The sequence below is a fragment of the Schistocerca americana genome, chromosome 3 (genome assembly GCF_021461395.2).
Source record: "Schistocerca americana isolate TAMUIC-IGC-003095 chromosome 3, iqSchAmer2.1, whole genome shotgun sequence".
Classification (NCBI taxonomy): Eukaryota; Metazoa; Arthropoda; class Insecta; order Orthoptera; family Acrididae; genus Schistocerca; species Schistocerca americana.
The window spans coordinates 949,429,500-949,454,613 of NC_060121.1; the positions used below are offsets into that span (position 1 = coordinate 949,429,500).

The 25,114-nt window shown below is 37.5% G+C and overlaps 1 protein-coding gene across 1 annotated transcript in view; it reads left to right on the forward strand.

Moving 5' to 3' along the window:
- Positions 1 to 25,114, forward strand: part of LOC124607247 (exportin-5) — a 193,846-nt gene that overhangs the window by 73,126 nt on the left and 95,606 nt on the right. Inside the window, exons 7-9 of the mRNA XM_047139523.1 lie at positions 17,820 to 18,071; positions 20,442 to 20,717; positions 22,991 to 23,422. Coding sequence (XP_046995479.1) covers positions 17,820 to 18,071; positions 20,442 to 20,717; positions 22,991 to 23,422 — 960 coding nt within the window. The remainder of the gene's footprint in view (positions 1 to 17,819; positions 18,072 to 20,441; positions 20,718 to 22,990; positions 23,423 to 25,114) is intronic.

The window sequence follows — 25,114 nt, forward strand, 5'->3', positions numbered from 1 at the left end:
AATGAATACATTAAACAGCCATGAAACTCACAGCAACCCTCCATATCCAGTGCTATAATTATTGATTTCCATTTCCACTCTAAAAGTTTAATTTTCAAAATTTAATGCTATCCACTTGAAGAATAATTTTCATAGCATGTAACTTTGTCAGCATAATTTATGGCGTATAGCCTTATATGGAAGTGAAAAGTGGACAATAAACAGTGCAGACAAGGAGAGATTAGAAGCTTTTGAAACATGGCCCTCCAGAAGAGTACTGAAGATTAAATAGCTAGATCAGATAATAAGAATGATGTACTGAAATGAATGTGAGAGAACCAAAATGCCTGCCACAGGATTAGTAAAACAAGGGATAGGTTGGTAGGATATATCCTGAGGTATTAAGGAGAAGTTAATTTGGTAATGGGGGCTTTAGTGTCCCCCCAGCAGACATCACGATGGTGGCAGACAAGTTGGCATGGGTAGTGCAGCAGGATAATGCAGAAACCGGCCATAGAGGAAACACACCACACATGGTATGGGCAGACCCACTGCCCGACGTGTTTACTTACAGCGAGCAATAGGCCAGGAGGAAGGGAGGGGAGGACAACAGTGCTTATTTGGAGTTCGTCCACTGTGGACCTCACCTAGTGTATCATGCCGTGTGTTGTGCTGAGTTCTTATTTGTTAGTCGTCCGTGCCAGCCGCATAGCGAGTTCTTCCTGTGCTTGTCTCTATATGGGTTCGGTTTGGATTAGTCCACAGATGCGAGAGAAATACCTGCACTGGTTCTTGCTGCACTCCCGTGTAAGGTGTATGGTCAATCCAGTTTATAAGGATGCTTTGTTGTTGCCCAGCAGCACAGGTTTTTATGAAGTCCTCCAAAAGTTAGAGCCCCCCCCCCGCAACTGATCCCGAGAAACTTCCCTTTGATAAGATTTGTTTGTTGCTTGTGCAGCATTTTTGACATCAAACTCAAGTGGCGGTGGTTTGGTTGCAGTCTAACCAGCACTACAAATGCCCCGGGCAGTTGTATGCGGATTGGATCACTGATTTGTGCTGCCTCTTGCACAAGTGTTGTTTTGAGTGTCCCAGGTGTACTACCTCTAATGCAGACTCGCTAATTTGAGATGTGATTGTAAAGCTAGCTCCTGATCATGAGGTTCAGATTAGGGCATTGATCTTGTCTGATCCTTCTTTAGTCGACATTGCCCAAATCTCATTAGCTTACAGCAGTGGTGCCAAGGGACGTCGTTTCTGATAATTGGAAGAGATTGTGCATGGCTGCGCATGGTAAACCCCCCTCCTCAGTGCCCACACAGGATACCCCAGGTGGTCTTGCCACCCACCAAGTCACCGTGTTTTGCCATTGTTGATGATGCTGGTGCATTGGTGTTGCACTACCTGTCCTTGCCCGTGACTAGCTCCGCAGATTTGTGCCACTCGCAGCATCATAATTCATGCCAGTGGCGCTTTTCAAGTCTTCTGCATAGCTATTCCAATTATAGGATGAGCCAGCAGTCCTGCCCCAATTGTCATTTGTTGCATGTTCACCACAACTGCCCGCAGTGTTTTCACTGGGCTGTGGAGCAGCCTCCGATCCTCCCTACATGATGCCTTGGCCTATTTTGCTGATGTTGATAGTGGATGGGCAGCCGGCAGAATTTGATGTAGATATGGTAGTGTTGGTCAGACTAATTAACTGAAATGCATACAGGCTCTTGGGATGCCTAGAGTTGCAACAGCTGCTCCATCACGTTGTGTCTTCTAGATTACAGTGCATTCCTTTTTGGGACAATTCTCTGTTTGTGCATTATAAGGATGTGGCATGGCAACTTACCTTGTTGGTGGTCAGTCACTGTTGGCACAAAATATCTTTGGGCTCAACACATTTTATGGTTTTGGTTTCCAGATCATTGATGAAGTGCTTTTAGTGCCTCAATTTGTTCCTTTTCAAATTTGGTCTCTTTACTGCTGCCCTTCAGCTCACCATTTGAGAATACCTTGGACCAAGAAGAAAATTTCAAGGCACATGTTTCTCGTAAGCCATTGGCAGTACACAAATTTAACCAACTTTGATTCCATAAGGAACTGTTGTGCACAATGACTGTAGGCAGGCTATAAGGAAGGATAGTGAAATATGGCATCCCGGACGAGACACAAAGTTGAAATATGCTCACTATTTTTTATTTACTTAAATTTGGCATATTTTGTGGCAGTACCTTTTCCGTTAGATGTTTACGAGGCGGAATTGGTCTTGGCTTCAGTTGTCTAGTGGAAGTATGATTCCACTATGCATCTTTGTCGGCTGCAGAAATGACCTGGTTGAATGTGTTTGCCTCATTTTTGGTGCTTCAAATACCATTTCTTCAAATGTAGTTTCTTCTTATAGTTTGTATAGAAAAAATAGTAACATAATTCAAAATTATTTATGACGGCGACCTGCACATTCTTCTACCGTCAACACACACCAAGAGTTAACTGCCGACTGACTATAGTCAAAGACGACTCCAGTGTCAAAGACATTTTACACAACACACAAGCTTCCACTTGTAATCACCCTCTTTGCTATTCTTCGACACATTTACTAATAGTAATCAATATGCTTTCACTCACAAAAATATAAGTAAATTAACATATAATAAGGCAAAATACAATAAAAAAATTCTGACAAAAAATATAAGAAAACATTTACAATTTGGTATCGATAAATCCGGTAAAAAAAAAACCACATCTCCCGGATCCATTACAACTGCTCCCCAGGGCTTTTGTTGTTATGAACATATACAACAAAATCCCGACCACACTCAGTAATGGATCTGTATTGCACAATTAGTACATTAATGATGCAGTCTGATAACCTCTTCCAAATTTGGACTCTTTGAATCTGTGGATTTGTTACTGACTGTTGTTGCAATGATTCTTCCCCATCAATCTCATACACAAAAAAATTCAAGTAAAGAAATTATTTGACATGACAAATATACATGGTATAAAACATACATGAGAAATATTCTAACATACAGCATACACATTGAAAATAATAGAAAGGTAAAACTCATTTCCTAGAATAAGATTTAAATTTTTTTTTTATTACTGTTAATTTCATTATGCTTACATATTGTACAGTAAAAATGATACTGGACATATATAGTGTAGTGTTTTGTTATATGTATTTGCCTTTTATATATTTTTACTTCTGATTTTCTTTTTTTGAATTTTTTTAACTCATTTTTTTGTATATTTTTTTTGCTTATGATTTTCTTTTTAAAATTTTTTTATTTTTTTTACACATGTTTTTTGTATATTTTGTATTTTTTTGCTTATGACTTTCTTCTTAATTTTTTTTTCTTGTGATATTCTTCTTTTAGTACAGCTAAAGATACATCAGTATTATCTAAATTTTTTGCAATTATTTATGTACACTTGCCTCTCTACTGCAGTATTACTACAGGTCACATTCTTGTGAAGAGTACTTTCGCTCCCCACAACATCAGTATAAACAACAATAAATTGCTCATATATCATGAGGCTTTATCTAAAATTGTTTTTGAAACTTATACCTTTGCATGCATGTCCTCACATGCATGCCTTCACCCACAGGGAAGACTTAGCTTCCAAAAATTAGAAAAATTCAGAAATGCTCACTAGGGAGACTTTTTTTTGTAAAAAAAGTAAAAATAAATCTTTCTCTCATTCTTTGTTACAACAGTGTTTTTTTCATCAGTTTCAATTAACATGTGACTTCAAATTATTAATTTATACATACAAATATACATACTTGGTTGTACAGGTAGTTTTGTTCTAACAAGCGCATTCCAGTGGAGGACTTTTGTTTTAGATGATAATAGGTTATTTAAATCGTGAAATTATGATTTCTGTTTCTATAGTTTCAAAGAGACAACATTCCTGAGACCAAATAATTTCTTTGACTTAGGATACACCAAACGATAAGCATTAGGGTGTGGATTTTCTATGACTTCAAAAGGCCCAATATAGATATCAAAGAATTTTTTAATTTCTGAAGTTAACATTTTTGATTTTTCATGAGATTTGACCAGAACAAGATCCCCAATTTTGAAAGTGGTTAATTTTACCCTATTGTTATGTCTTTTATTCCTTTTTTTCCCTTGTTTCCTCATAGTTTCCCTGACAATATCTTCTCTTTCTTGCATAGTTAAAGGTGTGCATTTAGGAAATTCAATAAGTTCTGATATAAGATTTGGAGGTCTAATATTAAACATAATCTCATACGGTGAAAATCCTGTGGAACTAAGTTGTAGGCTATTCATAATATCTTCAAAATTTCGAATGTGCTCAAACCAGGTTGGATGTTTATGGCTACAATAGGTTCTACAAAGTCTCCCAATTTCCCTCATATATCTTTCTGCAGGATTGGTGGATGGAGAATAAACTGATATATGTATATGCTTCAATTTTGATCTTTCAATAAACTTCTTCCAAATTTTAGAGGTGAACTGTGAACCATTATCTGATAATATAGCTTTTGGTTTACCCACCTGTGCGAAATAATCTCTTTCAATTTTTATTATAATTTCATGGCTAGTAGCTTTTTTCACTGGATATAGTTTAATTAATTTTGAAAATACATCTACCATAACAAATATGTAACAGTGACCACCTTTACTCTTTGGTAACATTCCGTATAAATCCACTGCGATAAAATCGAAAGGTTTTTCCGGAATAATGTTTTGCATCTCTCCACCACATCTTTGATTGCTCACTTTAACTCTCTGACATTTGTCACAGGTTGCCAATTCTTTTCTTACCTTCTTTCCAATATTGTGAAAATAAACATTTTCTTGTATCTTTTGAATGCACTTCTGTATCCCACAATGACCAAAACTTTCATGTATGTAAATGATCAGCTTATCAGCATCTGCCTCTGGCCAACACAGTTTCCAATTATCAGAATCTACATCTGTTCTCCGAAATAAAATCCCCTTATGTAATTTGTAAAATTTATCAAGTTTCTCATACCCCTTCTTGCCTAAACATTCTTTGATTAATTTCCAACTCTGATCCAAATTTTGATTTTTTCTAATTTTGTTACACATAGCTCTAATTGTTTTCTCATTTTCCACCCCTTTCAAGTATCTAATTTTAAATTGCTTTTCCTCCTCTTGTTCAAAAATCTCCTTTTCTCCCCCAATTGGTAATCTTGAAAGTGAATCAGCTACTACATTCTCAGAACCTTTTGTGTGTTTGATTTCAAAGTCAAACTGTTGCACAAATATTGCCCATCTGGTCAATCTACTGTGGTATAATTTGCACTCTTGTAAGTAACTCAAAGCTTTGTGATCCGAAAATACTATGGTTTTATGTCCAATAAGGTAAATTCTAAATTTTGTAAAAGCCCAATGAATTGCCAAAAGTTCCTTCTCTGTGACTGTATAATTTTTCTCATGCTTGAGCAACATTCTGCTTGCAAATGCTATGGTACAATGTATCTTAACTCCATTCTCTACTCTTTCTTGAAATAACTCTGCTCCAAACCCATAATTACTGCTATCAGTGTTCAAACAAAATGGTAAATTGAAATCAGGTCTGTGTAATAAGTGTTGCTTCCTCAACTCTTGCTTAATTTTATCAAACTCTTCCTGACAACTTTTATCCCAAACCCAAACAGTGTTTTTCTTAAGTATCTGACTTAAACATGGTGCATTCAGACTCTGATCACTTATATGTTTTCGGTAATAACCGCATAACCCAAAGAACGACTTTAATTGTTTTTTAGTCTTAGGAATAGGAATTTATGAAATTGCTTTAATTTTTTCTGGATCTGCCAGAATTCCCTTGTCTGTGACAACATGACCCAAAAATTTTAATTCTGAAACTGCAAATTTACATTTCTCTAATTTCAATGTCATCCCCCCTTTTCTAAGTTTTTCACAAACTGACTTCAAAATCGAAAAATGTTCCTCCCAATTTTGCCCTGTAACCAAAATGTCATCTACATAAATTATCAGTTTAGACGCAAGTTCTTGCCCCAGTACATGATCCAAAGCTCTTATAAATTCAGAAACAGAAGAATTTAACCCAAATGGCACAACACAATATTGGCAACTTTTACCATTGTACAAGAAAGCAGTATATTTCCTAGAATTAACCGAAAGTGGTACTTGATAAAAACCCGAAGTTAGATCCAAACTTGACATATATTTTATATCTGTAAATTTATAGAGTAACTCATCAATATTTTCGGGATGGTCTGTCTGTCTGAACAAAATTTTGTTTAAGTGTCTAGAGTCCAAAACCAATCTTACTCCACCATCTTTTTTCGAAACTGCTACTAGAGGATTATTATATGCACTGACACTCCTTTCTATTATATTACATCCTTCCATCTTTTTCAGCTCTTTCTCAACAGTAGGTCTTTTTGCTATTGCAATACTGTATGGTTTTATGAAAAATGGTTCATGAGGTTTTACCTGAAGCTCACACTGATAACCCTTTACCCTACCAGGTATGTCACTGAAAACATCACTGTATTCCCACAGCAGATTTTCTAACTGTTGTTTTTGCTCCCCAGATAAATTTTGTGTTTCTGAAATTTTCAAATTTACTAAATTCCCAAATTCGACTTCATCAGTATCAAATCTATGAGTTTCAATATTCTCCAAACCAATTTCTTTTAGTAAATTGATACTGTCAAAATTTCCATTACTCTGATCACCAAGTGTGTTCACAAAATTTGTCTGAATGTATTCCCTTTCACTAGTTTCTATCAAAAGTTTTCTTCCAACCCAATCAAATGCTGTATTTACTTTTACTATCCAATTCATACCCAAAAGAAAATCTTCATTAAATTCCTGAATTACAAAATATCCATGTGTGAACAACTTGGCTACAATTAAAAATGTCACTAAAGCTTGGCTTTTTACTAATTTACTGCTCTTCCCAGTAGCACCTTTTATCTTTACCGCAACAACTGGCATTTCAACAAAATCTTTCCCCACTTTCAATTTCTTGCTTAACCTTTCAGATATTCCCGAGATCTCACTTCCTGTATCAATTAAACATTTACCAATCCATGACCCAATTTGAACTTTTATATAAGGACTGCAAAGTTGATCACTTTTCTCAGAACCTGTATCCTCATGTAATAAATCACTTTCAATTTCCCCAAACCTATACTTATCAGAATCATATTGTATATCATTACATGTATTATTTGTCACAGTTATAAAATTTGCACAAGATACAAAATTGTCATTAGTACTCTCTATTATCTCAAATAGCCAAGAATTTTCATCCAAATCACACTGAATACTATTGAAGTACTTATCCTTCAGCTTTTCAAAAATAAAATATCTCATCTTTTTCCACCACTCAGGACATACAGTTTCACATACATTAATAAGCATCTTTCTAAGGTTCTTGTCAAAAGAAATAGTTTCACTGTTCACCCATAGATTCATAAGAAATGTGTGTGTGTCATTAGTATCTGTAAAACTTTCACTTAGGCTAGAAGTTATACATGTGTCATCATTATTTGTGTAGTCAGATTCTTTACCAACAACATCAAAATTCACACTTTTACATATACCCAGCTTGTGAGCCTTATTCATCCTGGTAACATCCCTGGGAATTTCTATAATATTCTCACTATTTAATCCATTTACAACCATGTGTATACCCAACTCCCTATTTAAACTAATGAAACACCTTTCCTCAACATCATCATCAATATCATTACCATCATTATCAACTTTATCATTGACATCATTATCATTATACATATTCAGGTCATACATATTCAAATTATCCCCTAAAATATAATTTCCCCTTTCTAAAGTTACCAGATCCCTTTCACCAATATTTTCATTCTCACAGCATGCATTCTCTCTTTCATTCACACACGTCTCTGAACTACTACAAATTACATCATCTGACAAAGTGTTGTTCTTTTCTGTCCAAGTGTAAAATTCTGTCAAATTAAATGAATCACAATTACTTTTATCTACTGTATGTTCTTGTGTACTGAAAATTTTATCTTTATCAATATCATCATTATTTTCCTCTTGAAATTTTTTCAATAAGTAACAACTAATGACCTCATGTGATAGCTTAGGTTTGGAATTGTCATGTTTGGGTTTATGATAGTCACATCCATTGGTCCTTTCATCATGCTCACCTTCTGCCTCAACCTTGCGGACCTTCAAGGGGGCATCTACTCGTTTTGTATTTCCTGAATTACAACTGGTTCCTGTTTGAACTGCTGATTGTGGTTCTGCCAATGTCTCTGATCAACATTTCTGTTCCCATTCCTATGCCAAACATTACCTGATTGTTGGTAGTTTCTATTGTACTGATCTCTAGCAAAATTTCTGTGATTTTGATCCCTAAAGTGTTCTCTATTTTGCTGATTATTTCCGTGAAAATGTTTTTCTTGTTTTGGATGAAAATTATGGTCCTTCTTTTGAAAATTGTTATATCCCCTTGAATTTTGACTGACACCATGATAATTGTTTTGTTCCCTTTTTTGAAAGTTATCATTTCCCCAGTTTTTACCATTACCTGTCTGAGTAAACCCATTGTGTGTTCTTGTTGTTACCCTATCCAACTTTTCAATATAATTGAGAAACTGCTCTACATTACTATCAGGACAATGAACTAAACTCAACTGCATTGCTGATGGCAATCTTCTTTTTAAGGTATCAATTTTGATCAAGTCATCCAAAGGTTTTGTTAAATGAATAAGTTTTTGAAGTTCACTTTTGCAAAATTGTTTCATGTTCCCATCTGATTCTCTATAGTTTCTCCCATTCAAAAATTCACTTTTGATTCTAGTTTGTTTAAGATCATCCCAAAAATTTTCCAGAAATTTTGATTCAAATTCTGAAAAGGTCATCCCCAAAGTTACAATCTGGTTTGCCCAAGTCAAAGCTTCCCCTTCCAAGAATTTTTTCACAAATTTAATTTTCATATCATCTGGTGAGTGAGGTAAAAAACAATCCTTACAATACTGTATAAAATCAACAGGATGTAAGGGTCCATCTACCGAAAAGTGCTTCACTGGAATATTAGATACAAGATTGCATGTGTCGACATTGTGATTTTTGCTTTGAAATTCAATGTCAAAACTCAATTTTTTCGCTAAGTTCTTTGACAGATTTTTTGTTTTCTAAATCATTGCACTCTACTTTTTTAGCTAGAGTAACCAAACGATTGTCAGTTTCTTGCTGTACATTTTTTACTGAAACTTTTGTGTTCTCATCCAAATTTTTTATTTTCCCTTTTATCTCATTAAAATCAATTAAATTTCTTTCCCTATCTGCCAGTAACTCATTTTTCACAGTATTAATTTCATCGCTCAATTTAGCACCAATTTAATTTACTTTTGCTTCCACAGATTCAATTTTTTCCTCAACACTGCCAACTCTGTTTGAAAGATCACCCACTTGGGTATTGACTGCTTGGACTTGCAACAAAATGTTATCAATTTTTTCATCCCAGTAAGTCTTATTGTCGTCAACTGATTGTTTAATTTCTTTCGTGAAATTTACAAGAAAACTTTTTAAATCAAATTGATCGGTTCTTTCTGTTTCATTTGACCTGTCCTGATTTTCGAAGTCTATTAAATTACTACTTTCTACTTTAGGCACAATACTCTCGAAAATCTCATAAGTCATTGTGAAGAAAAAAAAATGTATACGCAACAATACAAAACAAGATAAAAAGATTGTTTTAACAAAATACGAAGGTTTCGTGACTTATCTGAAACACTCTTCTACTGTTGCAAATCCACGTTTTCCATCCATGTGATTGTTGACCAAAATTCTTGAAGTATTTTCTTCTGTCGAAAATTATATTTTTTGCCGAAACATTTCTTCTCCAAAACTTTTACTTTCCGATGAACACAAATACTGTAACACACATTCTGAAAAAAACTGGTATTAACACACAAAAATTTTCTTCCTCGTAGCACTGTTGAAGATCTCGTGAACACAATATCCCGGCTACAGTCCCCAGTTGAAATATGGTATCTCGGACGAGACACAAAGTTGAAATATGCTCACTATTTTTTATTTACTTAAATTTGGCATATTTTGTGGCAGTACCTTTTCCGTTAGATGTTTACGAGGCGGAATTGGTCTTGGCTTCAGTTGTCTAGTGGAAGTATGATTCCACTATGCATCTTTGTCGGCTGCAGAAATGACCTGGTTGAATGTGTTTGCCTCATTTTTGGTGCTTCAAATACCATTTCTTCAAATGTAGTTTCTTCTTATAGTTTGTATAGAAAAAATAGTAACATAATTCAAAATTATTTATGACGGCGACCTGCACATTCTTCTACCGTCAACACACACCAAGAGTTAACTGCCGACTGACTATAGTCAAAGACGACTCCAGCATCAAAGACATTTTACACAACACACAAGCTTCCACTTGTAATCAGTCTCTTTGCTATTCTTCGACACATTTACTAATAGTAATCAATATGCTTTCACTCACAAAAATATAAGTAAATTAACATATAATAAGACAAATTACAATAAAAAAATTCTGACAAAAAATATAAGAAAACATTTACAATTTGGTATCGATAAATCCGGTAAAAAAAATACCACATCTCCCAGATCCATTACAACAGGCTCACAGAAATCAGTCACGATCCCATTAGTTTTGATTATTCTTGCATATCTACATTTTGGCCATAAATAGCCATCTTCAGTGCATTTGATTTGCAATCCACATACATGATTCCTTCTGCCTATGCACCAGTAAGATTGTGTGGTGCCATGTACTGCCATGAGTTTGTTGGATTGTAACTCAGATGCACTGAAGATGGCTATTTATAGCAGAAATCTAGATGTGGAAGAGTACTAAAAACTAACAGGATTGCAATTGATTGCTGTGTGCCTCTCCGTCCTTTTATCCAAATTTTGTCTCTCCCCCTCCCCCCCATTCCTTTCACTATGCGTGACAAGGTAGGGGCTCAGTTGCAGTGTTGACTGGATCTGGGCATCATTTATCCTGTTTTGTTGAATCAGTGGGCCACCCCTTTGGTGGTGATTCAGAAGCTCAATAGTGCCGTGTGCCTTTGCAGTGATTTTAAACAGATAGTCAATGCGTGATGTGTCACAGATTTGTATCCCTTTCTGCAGCAGGCAGAGTTGTTACCGAAGTCGTTGGGAGGCCAGTATTTTTCCCCGCTTCATCTACATCTGCATGGATACTCTGCAGATCATACTTAAGTGCCTGGCAGAGAGTTCATCGAACCACATTCACAATAATTCTCTATTATTCCACTCTCGAACAATGCACAAAAGAAATGAACACCTATATCTTTCCATGCGAGCTCTGATTTCCCTTATTTTCTTATGATGGTCGTTTCTCCCTGTGTAGGTCGGTGTCAACAAAATATTTTCGTATTCGGAAGAGAAAGTTGGTGATTGAAATTTCATGAGAAGATTCTGCTGCAACGAAAAATGCCGTTATTTGAATGCTGTCTGTCCCAAATCCTGTGTCATGTCCGTGACACTCTCTCCCCTATTTTGTGATAATACAAAATGTGCTTCTCTTCTTTGAACTTTCTCAATGTACTCTGTTAATCCTATCTGATAAGGATCCCAGACTCTGCAGCAGTACTCCAAAAGAGGACAGACAAGCATAGTGTAGGCAGTCTCTTTAGTAGATCTGTTACATTTTCTAAGTTTTCTGACAGTAAAACTCAGTCTTTGGTTTGTTCTTTCCAATTTAAATTGTCCTTAATTGTAATTCATAGGTATTTAGTTGAATTTACAGGCTTTAGATTAGATTGATTTATCGAGTAACAGAAGTTCAATGGATTCTTTTTAGCACCCATGTGGGTGACCTCACACTTTTCATTATTCAGAGTCAATTGCTAATTTTTGCATCATTCGGATATCTTTTCTAAATGGTTTTGCAATTTGTTTTGATCTGCTGATTAGTGTGCTAGACGATAAACGACAGCATCATCTGAAAATAATCTAAGATGCCTGCTCAGATTGTCTCCTAAATCATTTATATAGGTAAGGGACAGCCAGAGCGGAATGTCAGTAATCACTTGTGTTTTACTCAGTGACTTTCCGCCAGTTACTACAAACTGTGACCCCTCTAACAGGAAATCATGTATCCAGTCACAGAACTGATACAATATTCCATAAGCACGCAATTTCACTATAAGCCGCTTGTGTAGTACACTGCCAGAAGCCTTCTGGAAATCTAGAAATAAGAAATAAATTGGAAATCCCTTGTCAGTAGCAGTCAACACTTCATGTGAGTGAAGAGGTAGTTGTGTTTCACAAGAACGATTTTTTCTAAATCAGAGTTGACTGTTTGTTAATAGTCCATTGTCTTAGAGAGATTTAATAATGTTTGAACTCAATATATGTTCCAAAATCCTGCTGCATATCGATGTTAATGATATGGGCCTGTAATTTGGTGGATTACTCCTACTACCTTTCTTGAACGTTGGTGTGACCTGTGCAACTTTCCAGTCTTTGGGTATAGATCTTTTGTTGAGGGCGCAGTTGTACATGATTATTAAGTGTGGAGCTATTGCTTAAGCATACTCTGAAAGGAACCTAATTGGTATACCTCTGGACCAGAAGACTTGCTTTTATTAAGTGATTTAAGTTGCTTCACTACTCTGAAGATATTTGCGTCTAAGTTACTCAAGTTGGCAGCTGTTCTTGGTTTGAATTCTGGAATATTTACTTTGTCTTCTTCGGTGAAGGAAATTCGAAAGGCTGTGTTTAGTACCTCTGCTTTGGTAGCACTGTCGTCGATAGTATTTCCATTGCTTCGACTTGCATCATGTGTACCTGCAGTTGCTATTGGATGCAATTTACATTCCCTGTAGTGTCAATTACCTTGATGACATTTGGATGGTTTTTCAGTCTTTCAAGCAGTGTTTATACTCTACTCCCTGTTGGGTGTCCTTTACAACTTGGCCTGTGATGCATGCCTTGGTGCCATACTGTTCCATCAGGACCAAACAGCCCATCACTAAAAAAAAAAAAAAAAAAAAAAAAACCTCCCATGTCACAGTGTGATTATTCACTGGTGGAAAAGATGGCTTGGGTATTATATTTGGAGTTAGAAAGATCCACCTCTTCCTGTATGGGACAGGGTTCCTCCAAATTAGGAAACCATTGGTTCCAAACTGTTGGATAGGACTGCCTACCAGTTGTAGCAGTGGGCCCTCTTTCTCAGTAACTGCTGTTGACATTCGTTACTGCCCAGCATGCCAATGCTGATGCACTATCACAGTTGCTGGTGATGCCTGAAGTGGGGTTTGATTGGCAGGAGTATCACGTGGTCACGTTGGATGAGGGCTTTCAGCAAATTATGTTGGACTTTCTGTTGATGACAAGTGATGTCATGACTGTCACGGCTGCTGACACCCTTTTTTGGCGTAGGTAGTCCAGTTGGATTAACTGGAGTACATCTCTTTGGGTGTGATCAGACATGGCATACATTTTTTCTCCTGTGTGATTGGCTCATTGTTGTCCAGGGGGTTTTCATGCTTGCTAAGCAAGAGTGTTGTGTGGTTGTTCCTTTGGCATTTTCTCCTCTCGTGCTTCCATTGCTCCATGCCTCACACTGGGGTAGGACTTGTATGAAGGCACTGGCGTGACATTACATTTACTGGCCAGCAATCAGTCTTGACATTGAACATATGCATTCTTGCAGGGCTTGTGCACATAACCAGTCTGCAGCACTGTGCCAGTTCTCTCCTTGGGAGGTCCCAAAGCACCTTTGGGACAGGATGCATGATGGTTTCACCAGCCTCTTTTTGGGCATTATGTCGTTGTTGGTGGTTGATGCATTGTCCAATTTCCTGTGTGTAGCCAAGCTGTCATTGACATTGTCAACTGCCATGGTTCGTGCATTGTCAGTTATTTTTGCCATGTAGGGCTCCCACAGGACACTGATATCTGTAGTATCTGTCAACAGTCGGCAAGTTGTGCTACGGGAGTTTGAGGACATTTGTGTTTGCAATGGTATCTAACATCTGATTATTGCTCAGTTTCACCTGGCATATAACTCTAAGATGGAATGCTTTGTGTGTACATTTACAACCCAAATGAAGAAGTTCATGTCTGCTGCTTCCTGTGACGATGCTTTGTTGAGCTTTCTCAGTACATGCCAGGTGACACTGGTCATTGGGTGCAGTCTGGTAGAACGGTGGCACAGGTCTCCTGGATCTTCTGCAGCCCAAGTTGCACGTCACGAATCACTGTGGACGAGGGCTGTCGATATTTTTAAAAATATTGGGAATCCGATATATCAATATGTGAAAAAGTGTCATTATTGGCCCTGATATATAAACAAAAAGTATTAATATATTACAGGCAAAAATATTAACATATCAGCCTATAAAAATATCAGCTGCACATTGTAAATATTCTGCCGGTTTTAGAGTTGTGTATTTAAATACTGATTTATTGAGTGTGGCTATTGTTGCCTGAGACAGAAGTTGTGTGTGTGTGTGTGTGTGTGTGTGTGTGTGTGTGTGTTGGTCGTCTATTTTTGACCTAGGCCATATGGGCCAAAAGCTTTATTTGTGACAATCTTTTCATTGTGTCTATCTGCAATTCAGCTTCTCCACTATATGTTGAGTAGCAATTCTGGATTTTCCATTGTTTAAGTACTGATTCATTGTTAGATGTTCTGTACATCAACAAGCTAGCAGCCTGCCTATCTACCTTAGAGCAAGAATTGAAAGAAAAATACCTAATTTGAAAATTTGTCAGTTAATACTCGGGCATTGTGCAGATGAAAAGGTTGTATTACAATACTTTTTTGCTCGACTGTTGTACTGCTAATTAACAAAGGTGTTCATGATGCACTGTCTTGCAATATTCGATTGCAGTTAATCTCTCATATTTTATTTTCTTAATTTGTCATTGGCTATGTGTCGAAATAAACTTTTTTCATGCTGATGTAGGAAAATTGCATGGTGAAGCCAGCTTCTGTTGGTAGCACTGATTACGTCATATTTCCTCTCACGTGACTCCACCCAAAGCAAAGACCTGTCTGGGCATTTAAGTTTTTGTTCATTTTCAGCAGCTGTTTCTGAAGAAGTAGCACATTACTTGTGTTAAAACTGCTTTTTAACACAACTGGTGTGCTATTTCTTCACATTGGAAATATTGTTATTCCATTCACACTGCCCCTCCCCCTCCCCCCACCAGCAGTGCAATCAGCCTTCTTCTTTTGTCCACCTATACTTGCTTCACACAGTCAAAGAGAAAGACTGGACATGATGAGAGATCAAAATGTAATTAGACTCCTTCACACTTTGAAAGTAAAAGTATTTTCTATTACAATTTCAAATATTTATCAAAATTGCCAAAAAATATATAAAATAAAAATATTGGCACTTGATATTGTCATTTTGATATCGATATATTGATATAATTTGATTCTTTATTAACAGCCCTACTGTGGACCACTGAGTTTACCTCCCAGGGCTGCCGCTTGGGCTCAGTCCGTTGGCCAGTATGAGGTGTGGCTGCTAGGTCTCATGGTGGGCCACAAGCAGTTGTTTGTGGTGGATATTGGTAGGGAGCAGCTGACCTGCCTTTCAAATTAGCTACGCCAGCGCACTGTTGGGACACCATCGCCATGGTCTACTGGATGGCAGTTTGGGTCACGATGGAATTCTGGCTGAAGGTTCCCACTTGCAGCAGCATGCTTCTACATTGCCACCCCCTCCCCGTGCTCCACTGTCCTCCCATCATATACAGCAGCAGCCCCCAATGAAACCTGCATTTGTGCCTGCTGATGTGGAGCCCATTAATTTTGATTCACCTTCTTCCTCAGCTTCGCCTCCCCCTCCCTGATGGAAGTTACTTTGCTTCCAATGCTGCCCCCTTTTGCCGCAGCCTCTGTGTTGTTCCACCCTACCAGCAATGCCATTGATGTCAGCTGGCCTCCTTTGGTGGTTGGTCCGCTGTTGGGTTCTGCAGGGACCCCTCTGGTTTTGCGCTGGAGATCACAGCCCAAGCTGGTCATTTTTGGCTGGGCCTGTCAGGGGGGAGGGATTTAGTATCCTCACCAGCAGACATTATGTGCTGAGTTCTTCCCTTGTTCATCTCTACATGTGTTTGGACTCTCTGTTTCCCATAGGTGGACTCATATGGTTAGCTCATTTCCCTCGCATAGGGTTCTGTTGCCCGGCTATTATTGAGCCACTATTGGCCCTTGAAGTATCCGTGCTTATCATGTAGTGTGTGGGGTTATTGCATCCTGTGCAGATACTAAAGAGAAAATGCGAGTTCCACTAGATGTAGGTTGCAGTAGATGTGCATAGATGAAAAAACCTGCATAGGGTAGGTTAAAGTGGACAGCTGTATCAAATCAGTCTTTGGACTAAGACAGAACTACGGTACATGGGATATGTAGTTTCAGTCATAAATGATACATCGTAAGATACATGCAGTCATTACTGTATGCTGATGTATGGTTTAAGAGAAAGTGTACATTTATATTTAACATATATGTGTGTAAACTGCATTATAATCTTAATCTCTGTTTACCATAATGTTTTACATAATGATGCTTATCACTTTGTACCACAATTGAATTGTTGGATGTTACTGTTTGGAGCACTTGCTTCCTAGTGAAAAAGGGTTTGTATTCAGAACCTTGAATCAAATGTTTCAGAAAAAAATTCAACATTTGGTATGAATTTTCTTCTCTTTTTACATCTTTCTTGTTGGGTGACGAAAGCACTAGAAATCTAAGACACTTTTGTGTTTATAGTTAGTGTCTCTCTTAGTTCTGCACAAGTTTATCCTGCTTTAATAGCCAGTAAATAAGCAGTACTCTTTTGTCTCAAATATTTTTAATTTCATTTGTAATTGTAGTTACCAGTGATATACAAAATCAGTAATATGTGGTATTGTATTGATTTGTTAATGTTCCTTTGAAGTAGGCTGGATAGTCCATTATGAGTGTCATTCTGAATTTGGTTAGAATTTCTGGTGATAATTAAATTGAAAGATGAGTGTTAAACAGAGCATCAGACCAAAAAGAAGTGTGCATTATTGTAATTTAACAATAATGGAAATTTCTGGATGGAGAAATACATGAAATAAGGAAAAGGCAGCCACTCAATTTTAGCGGACCAATGCATGGAGCACATAAACACATAACATGAAACTGCATTCATACTAACTTTTCGATCTTTTGTTCTTTTTCTAGCAAAAATACACACATTAAGACACACACAATCAGACAGGTACCCAAATGAACGCTCCTGTAGAAATGGTTTGACTGATTATTGATGATTGATTACTGAAAACTGTTGCCTGAGCTGATGATGGCAGGGAGGGGGCAGGAATGGACACATAGAGCATGTAAAAGGAAAGGTATCTTACATCTCTTTTTGCTCCACCTTCTTTACTGCTTTCATCTTGTTGTGCAGCCCCGGAGTTGTATACCAAAGCCTTGTCTCTGCCCCGTTACCCCCACTTTATTGCATCCTTTCCTAACCCCTCCCCACCTCCATTAGCTCAGGCAACTGTTTTCAGTAATCAATCATCAGTAATGAGTCTCATCATTTCCATGGGAGTGTCCATTTGGGTATCTGTGTGGTTGTGTGTTAATGTGTGTACTTTTGCTACAAAAAGAGCAAGAGCTCGAAAGCTAGTGTAAATGCAGTTCCCTGTTATGTGTTTCTGTGCTCTGTCCACTATAGGTGAATGGTTGCCTTTCCCTTATTTTATTGTAATTTGATACATAGTGTTATACAGTGTTAACAGGATCTTTTCGTATGTTCATTGTTTATAGAAACTGTGCTCTTGTATGACTTCTAATGTATGTATAATATTCTACAGGTTCTAACGGGACTGGGCACTCAATTGTGTGTGCTGTGGGGAAAAGAGGATGGTGCAAATGGACGGCCACCAAACTTTTCTTTATATCTGGATGCCATCCTTACTTTCACCCAGCACCCTAGTCTCACTCTGGCACACTATGCGAATAGTCTGTGGATGTCTTTCTTTAAACACGAGCTCATCTCAAAGGATCCAGTTTTCCTCACATTTGTCCCAAAATGGGTACAGTCAACTGGCCCCAAAATTATAAAGGTAAAAAGGTTTTTATGAGTCTACTTAAATACTAGGAAATACTTTGGACTATTATGTTGAGTTTGTCTATTTGTGACCTGACCATTGCAGTTATTAGTTAAAGTAAATGTAGCTCGTCTCTGCCATGATGCCCTTTAATAAATGAGATTGTAGACGCTGCAGGTTATAATTATGTAATTTAAATTATTTGAGTCACATTACTTCCCATTATCATTCCTTTCTATGTCAGATGATTATTTGGAAAATAAAATAGAATTTTCTTTCTACTTTGAGTTTATATCATGTAGAGTCCTTACTTTATTCGTTACGTGCGTACAACATGGTAGCTGATCAGAGTGAACAGTCATATGGTAGTTGGTTGCATATACAGTTCATAGTGCTGAAGAGCTAAATGATTATCACATATAGTCATATACTTTTCTGGTTCACTAAATAAATCATATGACAGCAACCGACATAGAGCTAATGTGAGATAACTTGGTCCATGCATAGAAGTGCATTATTGTTCTCAGTGCTAGGGAAGTCCAACCTTCTTTACAAGGGATGGCTACCTTAGTGTGGCGTCACCTGCTGAGCTGTAAGCTTTGTCTGCTATGAACAAAACATTCTCTCCCTGCCTCAGCTACACTACAAGAATGACGTGTGAGCATGCAGGCTGCACTGCAACATTTCTCAGATGATTGTAAAGAAACTATTTGGCGAAAAAACTTGTTTCTCTGACACCTTGTAGCCTCATCCATTAGCTTCACAATGAACTGCCTATCTTTTCGTTAATAACCATAGTTAATATATTAACTAAGGTACTGCATGAAATGCGAATACTTTGCAATGAAAAATAGGGTTTGCTATGATTTTGCATTTGCTAGATTAAAAAAAAAAAAAAAAAAATCTTTAACCTTAAGATGAGATCTGTATCAATCCTCAATCTGAAAAAGATTGATTGTACGTGAAGCACTCACTTCCAATGGTGCATGCAAACGATAGAGTGAAAGTGAAATATTCATAACACCCTTCATATCTCAGAAATGGTTCCAGATATTGAAACAAGTTTTTGGCAAATGATACCATGAAGAGTGGAGAGTATTTTACCATACAGCTACATGCGGAACTTTTTGATGTAATGTGATGTATGAGTAATCACAGATTTTTTCAGTGAAATAGTGTAATTATTTTAAGTGAACTGAGAATTAGTGTAGAACTGTAATAACGTAAGTGAAGGAATCATACGTTTATTTTTGTGTGCCGAGCGTGGGCTTTTGTTAAGCTATTGACCTTATTTGCCTTCAGTTATTTCTTTAATAGTATTCTATTTCAGAATTCAGTTGCAACTTCATTAGCATGTTAGTGAGATGAATTTGTGTAAACCCCACTGTGTTTTTGTGAAAGAAGCTAATTTTAACATGGCAACAAGATAAAGAAAAAATATTTGCAAGTTGGGCAAAAATAAATTGCTCCTTCTGTTGCAATTTCATTTTAATCCTGTAACCTATTGTTTTTAATAGTGAACTGACTGACTGAATCATTGACCATTATCGTGTAACCTGTTAATATAATCATTTGCAGACTTGTTAGTTGTATCTTCTCTCCAGATTTTCAGCTGTGCAACTGAGTGAATGTAGTCAAGTTACACAGTATTTTGGTGGTTTCTGTGTGTCAACCATATTGTTTGTCTCAAGTGCAGATCTCAGTAGCTCACAGTTTCGAGCACTTCCACAAAATAACTAGTATGGCTGGAGCCCTGATAGCAAGCAAAAGATACCTATGTTCAATGCAGTTGAAGAAGATAGCTACTGGAGCTTTTAACACATAGTTTGGAATGATAACACTAACTCTTCTGAAAATTTGAAAATCTCTATATCGTCAGAAAAAGCATGAAAGAACACATTGTATATTATTTAGAATAATAATGGAAATTCGTGTGTGGTGCAGTATGTAAAATAAGGGAAAGGTAACCACTCACCTGTAGCAGACCAATGTGTGGAGCACAGTAACTCATATCAGAAAACAGCATTCACACTAGGTTTTGAGCACTAGCTTTTTTTCCAGCAATAGAACACACATTCACACACAAAAAGTGTGTGCTGTGCCTGGAAAAAGCACTAATGCTGTAAAGCTACTGTGAATGCTGTTTTCTTTCATGTGTTACTGAGCTCCGCACTCAGATCTGCTGTAGGGGAGTGGTTGCATTTCCATTATATTACATATTGGACCTAACTTATCTATTCCATATATTTTATCTTGAATACATTGGCAATTATTTTAGTAGAACAGCTAGTTTGTCTTGCTATCTTGCCAGAGTCCTACACATTTTTGACTGAATATGTGATACTGTTATGAAAGTATAAATAGATTCATTTAGCGATTTTTCAGGTTGGGTATCCTTCCTATCGCAATGGCCCAAATGCTGACATTGCAGCATATTCATCCCTCGACTTTGATAGTGACGAGGAGTTTTCTTCCTTCTTTCACCGCTGCAGGTCAGATATGTTGGACACCTTTCGGCAGGCAACAATGGTGGCTCCTCTTGTTACGTTTGGATTTGTGGAAGAATGGCTCAAGATGCGCATTCAGAAATCTAAAGAAGAACCAGAAGTGGAATGCAATATTAATTCACCAACATTTCTGGAATGGGAAGCACTGTCTCAGGTGGGATTACATCATGAGCAAAAAATGTTTCTCATCCTCGAAGTGCTACGTAGCATTTAAATGTTTTTCATGTCTGCAAGACTAGAATAAAAAAAAATTATGTATTTACACTGTTTGCACATAATTGTTCATTTTATTTTGTTTGGATTACATGTGCACTGGGGACAAACTGCTAAAGAGAGGAAAAAACTATGTCTTTTTTATTATAAGCTGTTGTTATGTATTGATCCTAGTGTAATTATATTCATTATGCATTTGGATGAACTTCAGGTTATGAGCAACAATCTTTTTGAAAGTTTTACTCACTTTCAAAGTGAATTTCATTTGCTTGTAGTATCGAGCTTTAAACAGCAAAAATCAATTTGTCTTGTGGATATTGTAGTCAGTTAGCTTTTTTTCTCATTAATTATTAACGTATGTATGTGGGGTCTGTTCTTTTGGACATGTCCGAAAGAGCAGATACCATTTTGATCCAACAGCCACTATGAATTAAGACACAGAGGATTTACAGACATTGGCTGTGAGTGGGCATTGATTTAAATCAATTGTGCCAGCCATTGTGGCCGAGCGGTTCTAGGCGCTTCAGTCTGGAACCGTGCGACCGCTACGGTCGCAGGTTCGAATCCTGCCTCGGGCATGGATGTGTGTGATGTCCTTAGGTTAGTTAGGTTTAAGTAGTTCTAAGTTCTATGGGACTGATGACCTCAGATGTTAAGTCCCATAGTGCTCAGCGCCAGTTGAACCATTTTTTGAAATCAACTGGGAAAGTTGTAAATTTGTGCCAGATCAGTATTTGAACTGGAGTCTTCTGTTTACTGGACAGATGCTCTCACCACTAAGCCATCCAGACACAGTGGTCATCACAACTGCACAGACTACCCTAGCATGGCTCCCATCAGATTCAATTTCTCAACTTTTCCACACACTACTAATGTAGTGCCCCTGCCAATTAATCTCATTACTTGTGGCATTTCTCCGATTCCAATAAGAGTTCGAGCCTTGTGTGCACCTGCACTGAGCAGATCATTAGCTGTCTTTGCCTTAATTATATATATGTGGTGTCTTTTCTTTTAGATATGTCTCTTGAAGCCTGTTTCGAAGAGACAGCTTACTCCCATTAAGTAACTCTGCATCTTTGATGATGATAACAATAATAAACGTGTTTCTGTAGGATGCTCCTTGGGTTGATAATGACTGTACACTCATCTGTATTTTGCACCCTTCTGGATCGCACCCTTGTAGATTATCTGTCTATCATAATTTATTTTATTGTCTGGTGTTTCCAAGTGAGAACGACCTGGTGACACTTCATTGCTTCATGTTGCGTTTTTTTTCTTTCTGTTTTCCGATTCGCAGCATCATGTACCTATGAATATTCAGTACAACAGTTGTTCTGTACACCATTTTCGAAACCCCTAAAATTAGACCCACGCAAAATTATGCTCCAGTTCAAAGCACTTGAACACAGAGCACACAAATTTGCAGCCTTGCCCACAGATTAGGTGTCTCCTCTTAACACTTGATACCTTTGAAGCCAGTGAACATGTTCTCAGATGATCTCTTTTATGACGAGCCTCACCTTGAAAAGTGTTGCACTGCTGCCAAAATAACATTAATATGATAACACAAGTTCACAGAGTCATACACAATTAGAGCAGAGGTACACAGAAGAGTGGGTGCTTGCCTGCACAAACTGCTGTTTACTGACGAGGTGGCAACAGCGTGCACTGTGCTTGCTGACCTATTAGTTGCACAGGAGGGAGGAGCAGGCTCATTATTGGTGTTACCTGGACAAGTTGTCATGTCCTGGCCCCCTTGTTGAACTTTCAAAAGTCACTAGTTGTTTTAATTGCACAATATTGCATACTTTGTAAAACTGAAATGAAATTCTCAAATATATGAAAACAAAAAAGTAGTAATTCATACTTGCAAGTGGTTCATTGTTTTATTTCCACTTCTTAGTCCAGCCTATCTTTTGCTTGATTGAAAACTGGTGTAGCCTTCCCCACATTCTATGCAGTTGATGATAATTGTAATGAATATGTTGTACATTTTGGAGAGGAGACTTGTAGATCTAATGTTTGTGTTTCTACAGATTACATTACTTTGTTGTAATTATGAATGGCAGCTACAGTCCATTAATAACCAATGGTACTTCATGACTAAGCAAGTGTTCTGCTTAACCTACTGTAGTTGTTTTTATTTCTTCAATAACCACCTGAAGTTGCACATTAACAACTTTTCACTAAAGCAAATTCTGCTGTTTGTTCCAGGTTCTTGAGAGTATTCTGAGCCGAATACTGGTGTGCCAGGAGAGGCCAAGTGTCAGTTCAGGTCTCCATCTCTTGGAGTTGTGCTTGGCGTATGAACCCACAGACCCGCTCTTGCTGTCGGTCCTGCTATCCTGCATCTCAGCACTGTTTGTATTTCTGAGCATGGGTGCACCTGGTGAAGGTGCAGCACTCCTGCCGCGAGTGCTTGACAAAATATTTGGAGCCCTAGTTTTTGGTGTGCCAGGTCAGGCTAAGGACAGCCGCAGCCGTGCTGTGAAAAATGTTCGCCGACATGCTGCTAGCCTTATGGTAAAAATAGGGCATAAGTATCCACTGCTGTTGCTACCTGTGTTTGAAAGAATTCATGGCACAGTTGAGGGTTTGAATAACGACCCTTCACAATTGTCACGTCTAGAGAAGGTGCTGCTACAGGTAAGCGTTTGGGCTCAAATCTGAATAGTTACATAACATCCCTGGCTGTCATCCTGACAGATACTAAACACTGAGTTGATTTATGCAGGATTCATTATTGAATCACACATGCTGAGTGACGGGGAAGTGGGCATTCTGTTGTATGGACAGTTGTTTTCTGGTTATTTTTGTATGATACAGAGCATTGCTTCCCCAGTATTTAAATATATATCGTAAGCGGTTTGTGATATGAACTTGAGTTTTTGACAAGTGATAATATGAAAAGAAAGATCCCCTGCTGCCTTCCCTATTCTCTCACCATTGTTACATAATGAGGCTCTGCTCCTCACACTCTGAACATCTCCTGACTATGAGTTTAGAAAGATCTTCCTTGACTTACAGATTTAATAATATTAACTACTATGTGGGCTACCATTACATTGGAATTGCTGTTGCCAAAGACTTGATATTTAATTTTGTTGATTTCAGTGGCTAAGAAGAGACAGTAACTACTTTGTGCATATGTGAAAATCAGTTTCTGTGGCCATTGACATCTTGAATAAAACTCTTTTTCTTGTGCGTAACCATTTTGTCATCTGTTGCATGTTACATAGACCAACATATTGGCCACTGTTCAAATAGCCATCATGAGGATGATTTATTTGCTATTGGGCCTGTGCTACATTTGGATCTTATTTATTGACAATATAATGTAATTGAATTTTTGTTGTTATATTATTTATTGTTCACCATTGCAGCCTATTTTATAGGAAGCTAACATAGACCATACAACTAACATTTTTTGTGGATAATACAAAATTTATACATAGATTATTTATTGCTTGTACTTATAAACATTAAATAATGCTAATACTGCAAAAAATGCTAATACAACTATTTTCTACCAATACAAAACTACTATAAACATCTTAAATAATTAACCAGCTATTAATACTACAGTTGGTGCTATAATTCTGTCCTGTTTGTGTTAATTTATTAGGATGCATCTAAACTGTGGGTGGTTGGTTCTGCTACTGGATTCATTTTCCCACTACACCAATCAACAGCCATTGTCTGCTGAAATCCTTGGGCATAGGGCAGCAGCATTTCCACTGTAACAACCAATTCCATAGTTCACAGTAATGCCTTAGAATCTATGCTTCAGTGATCACTTTGTATTGTCTTGTTAGAATGGCAGCATCCTGGCCTGTGATGAAATGCCTCATGAAGTCATCCTTGGCCTTCCTGGATACTGTGACTGCAGTATCATCCAGTGTGTTCTAGGTGACTTGTTTCTCAATGCTGCTTTGAGATCCACCATCTGTAATGCCTGATAACGATTACCTGCTACATCTTTGTAGAGTGAACAGACCCAGAAAGTGTGCTCTGGAGTGCCCACAAAGCTGCAGGCACAACTATCATTAATCTGGATGTTGATTTTATGCAAATATGCCACATATGGCCCATGACTGATTGGGAGTTGTATTAGGCTGCTTGACAGGTGAAGAAATCTCATTTTTAGTCTCTCTCTATGGTATTAGGAAGAAATTCATATGTTCTCTTGCATGTTCTTGAAGTGTCCAACAATTCATTTTACCACATTTGCAATATGTGATCGTGTATTAACTTTTTTGTATTAGCCTTAGTTCCGTCCTCGTACTTCCATTTGACTGTCTTTCTTCAACCAATAAAGGGCTCCCATTTCCCTCATAT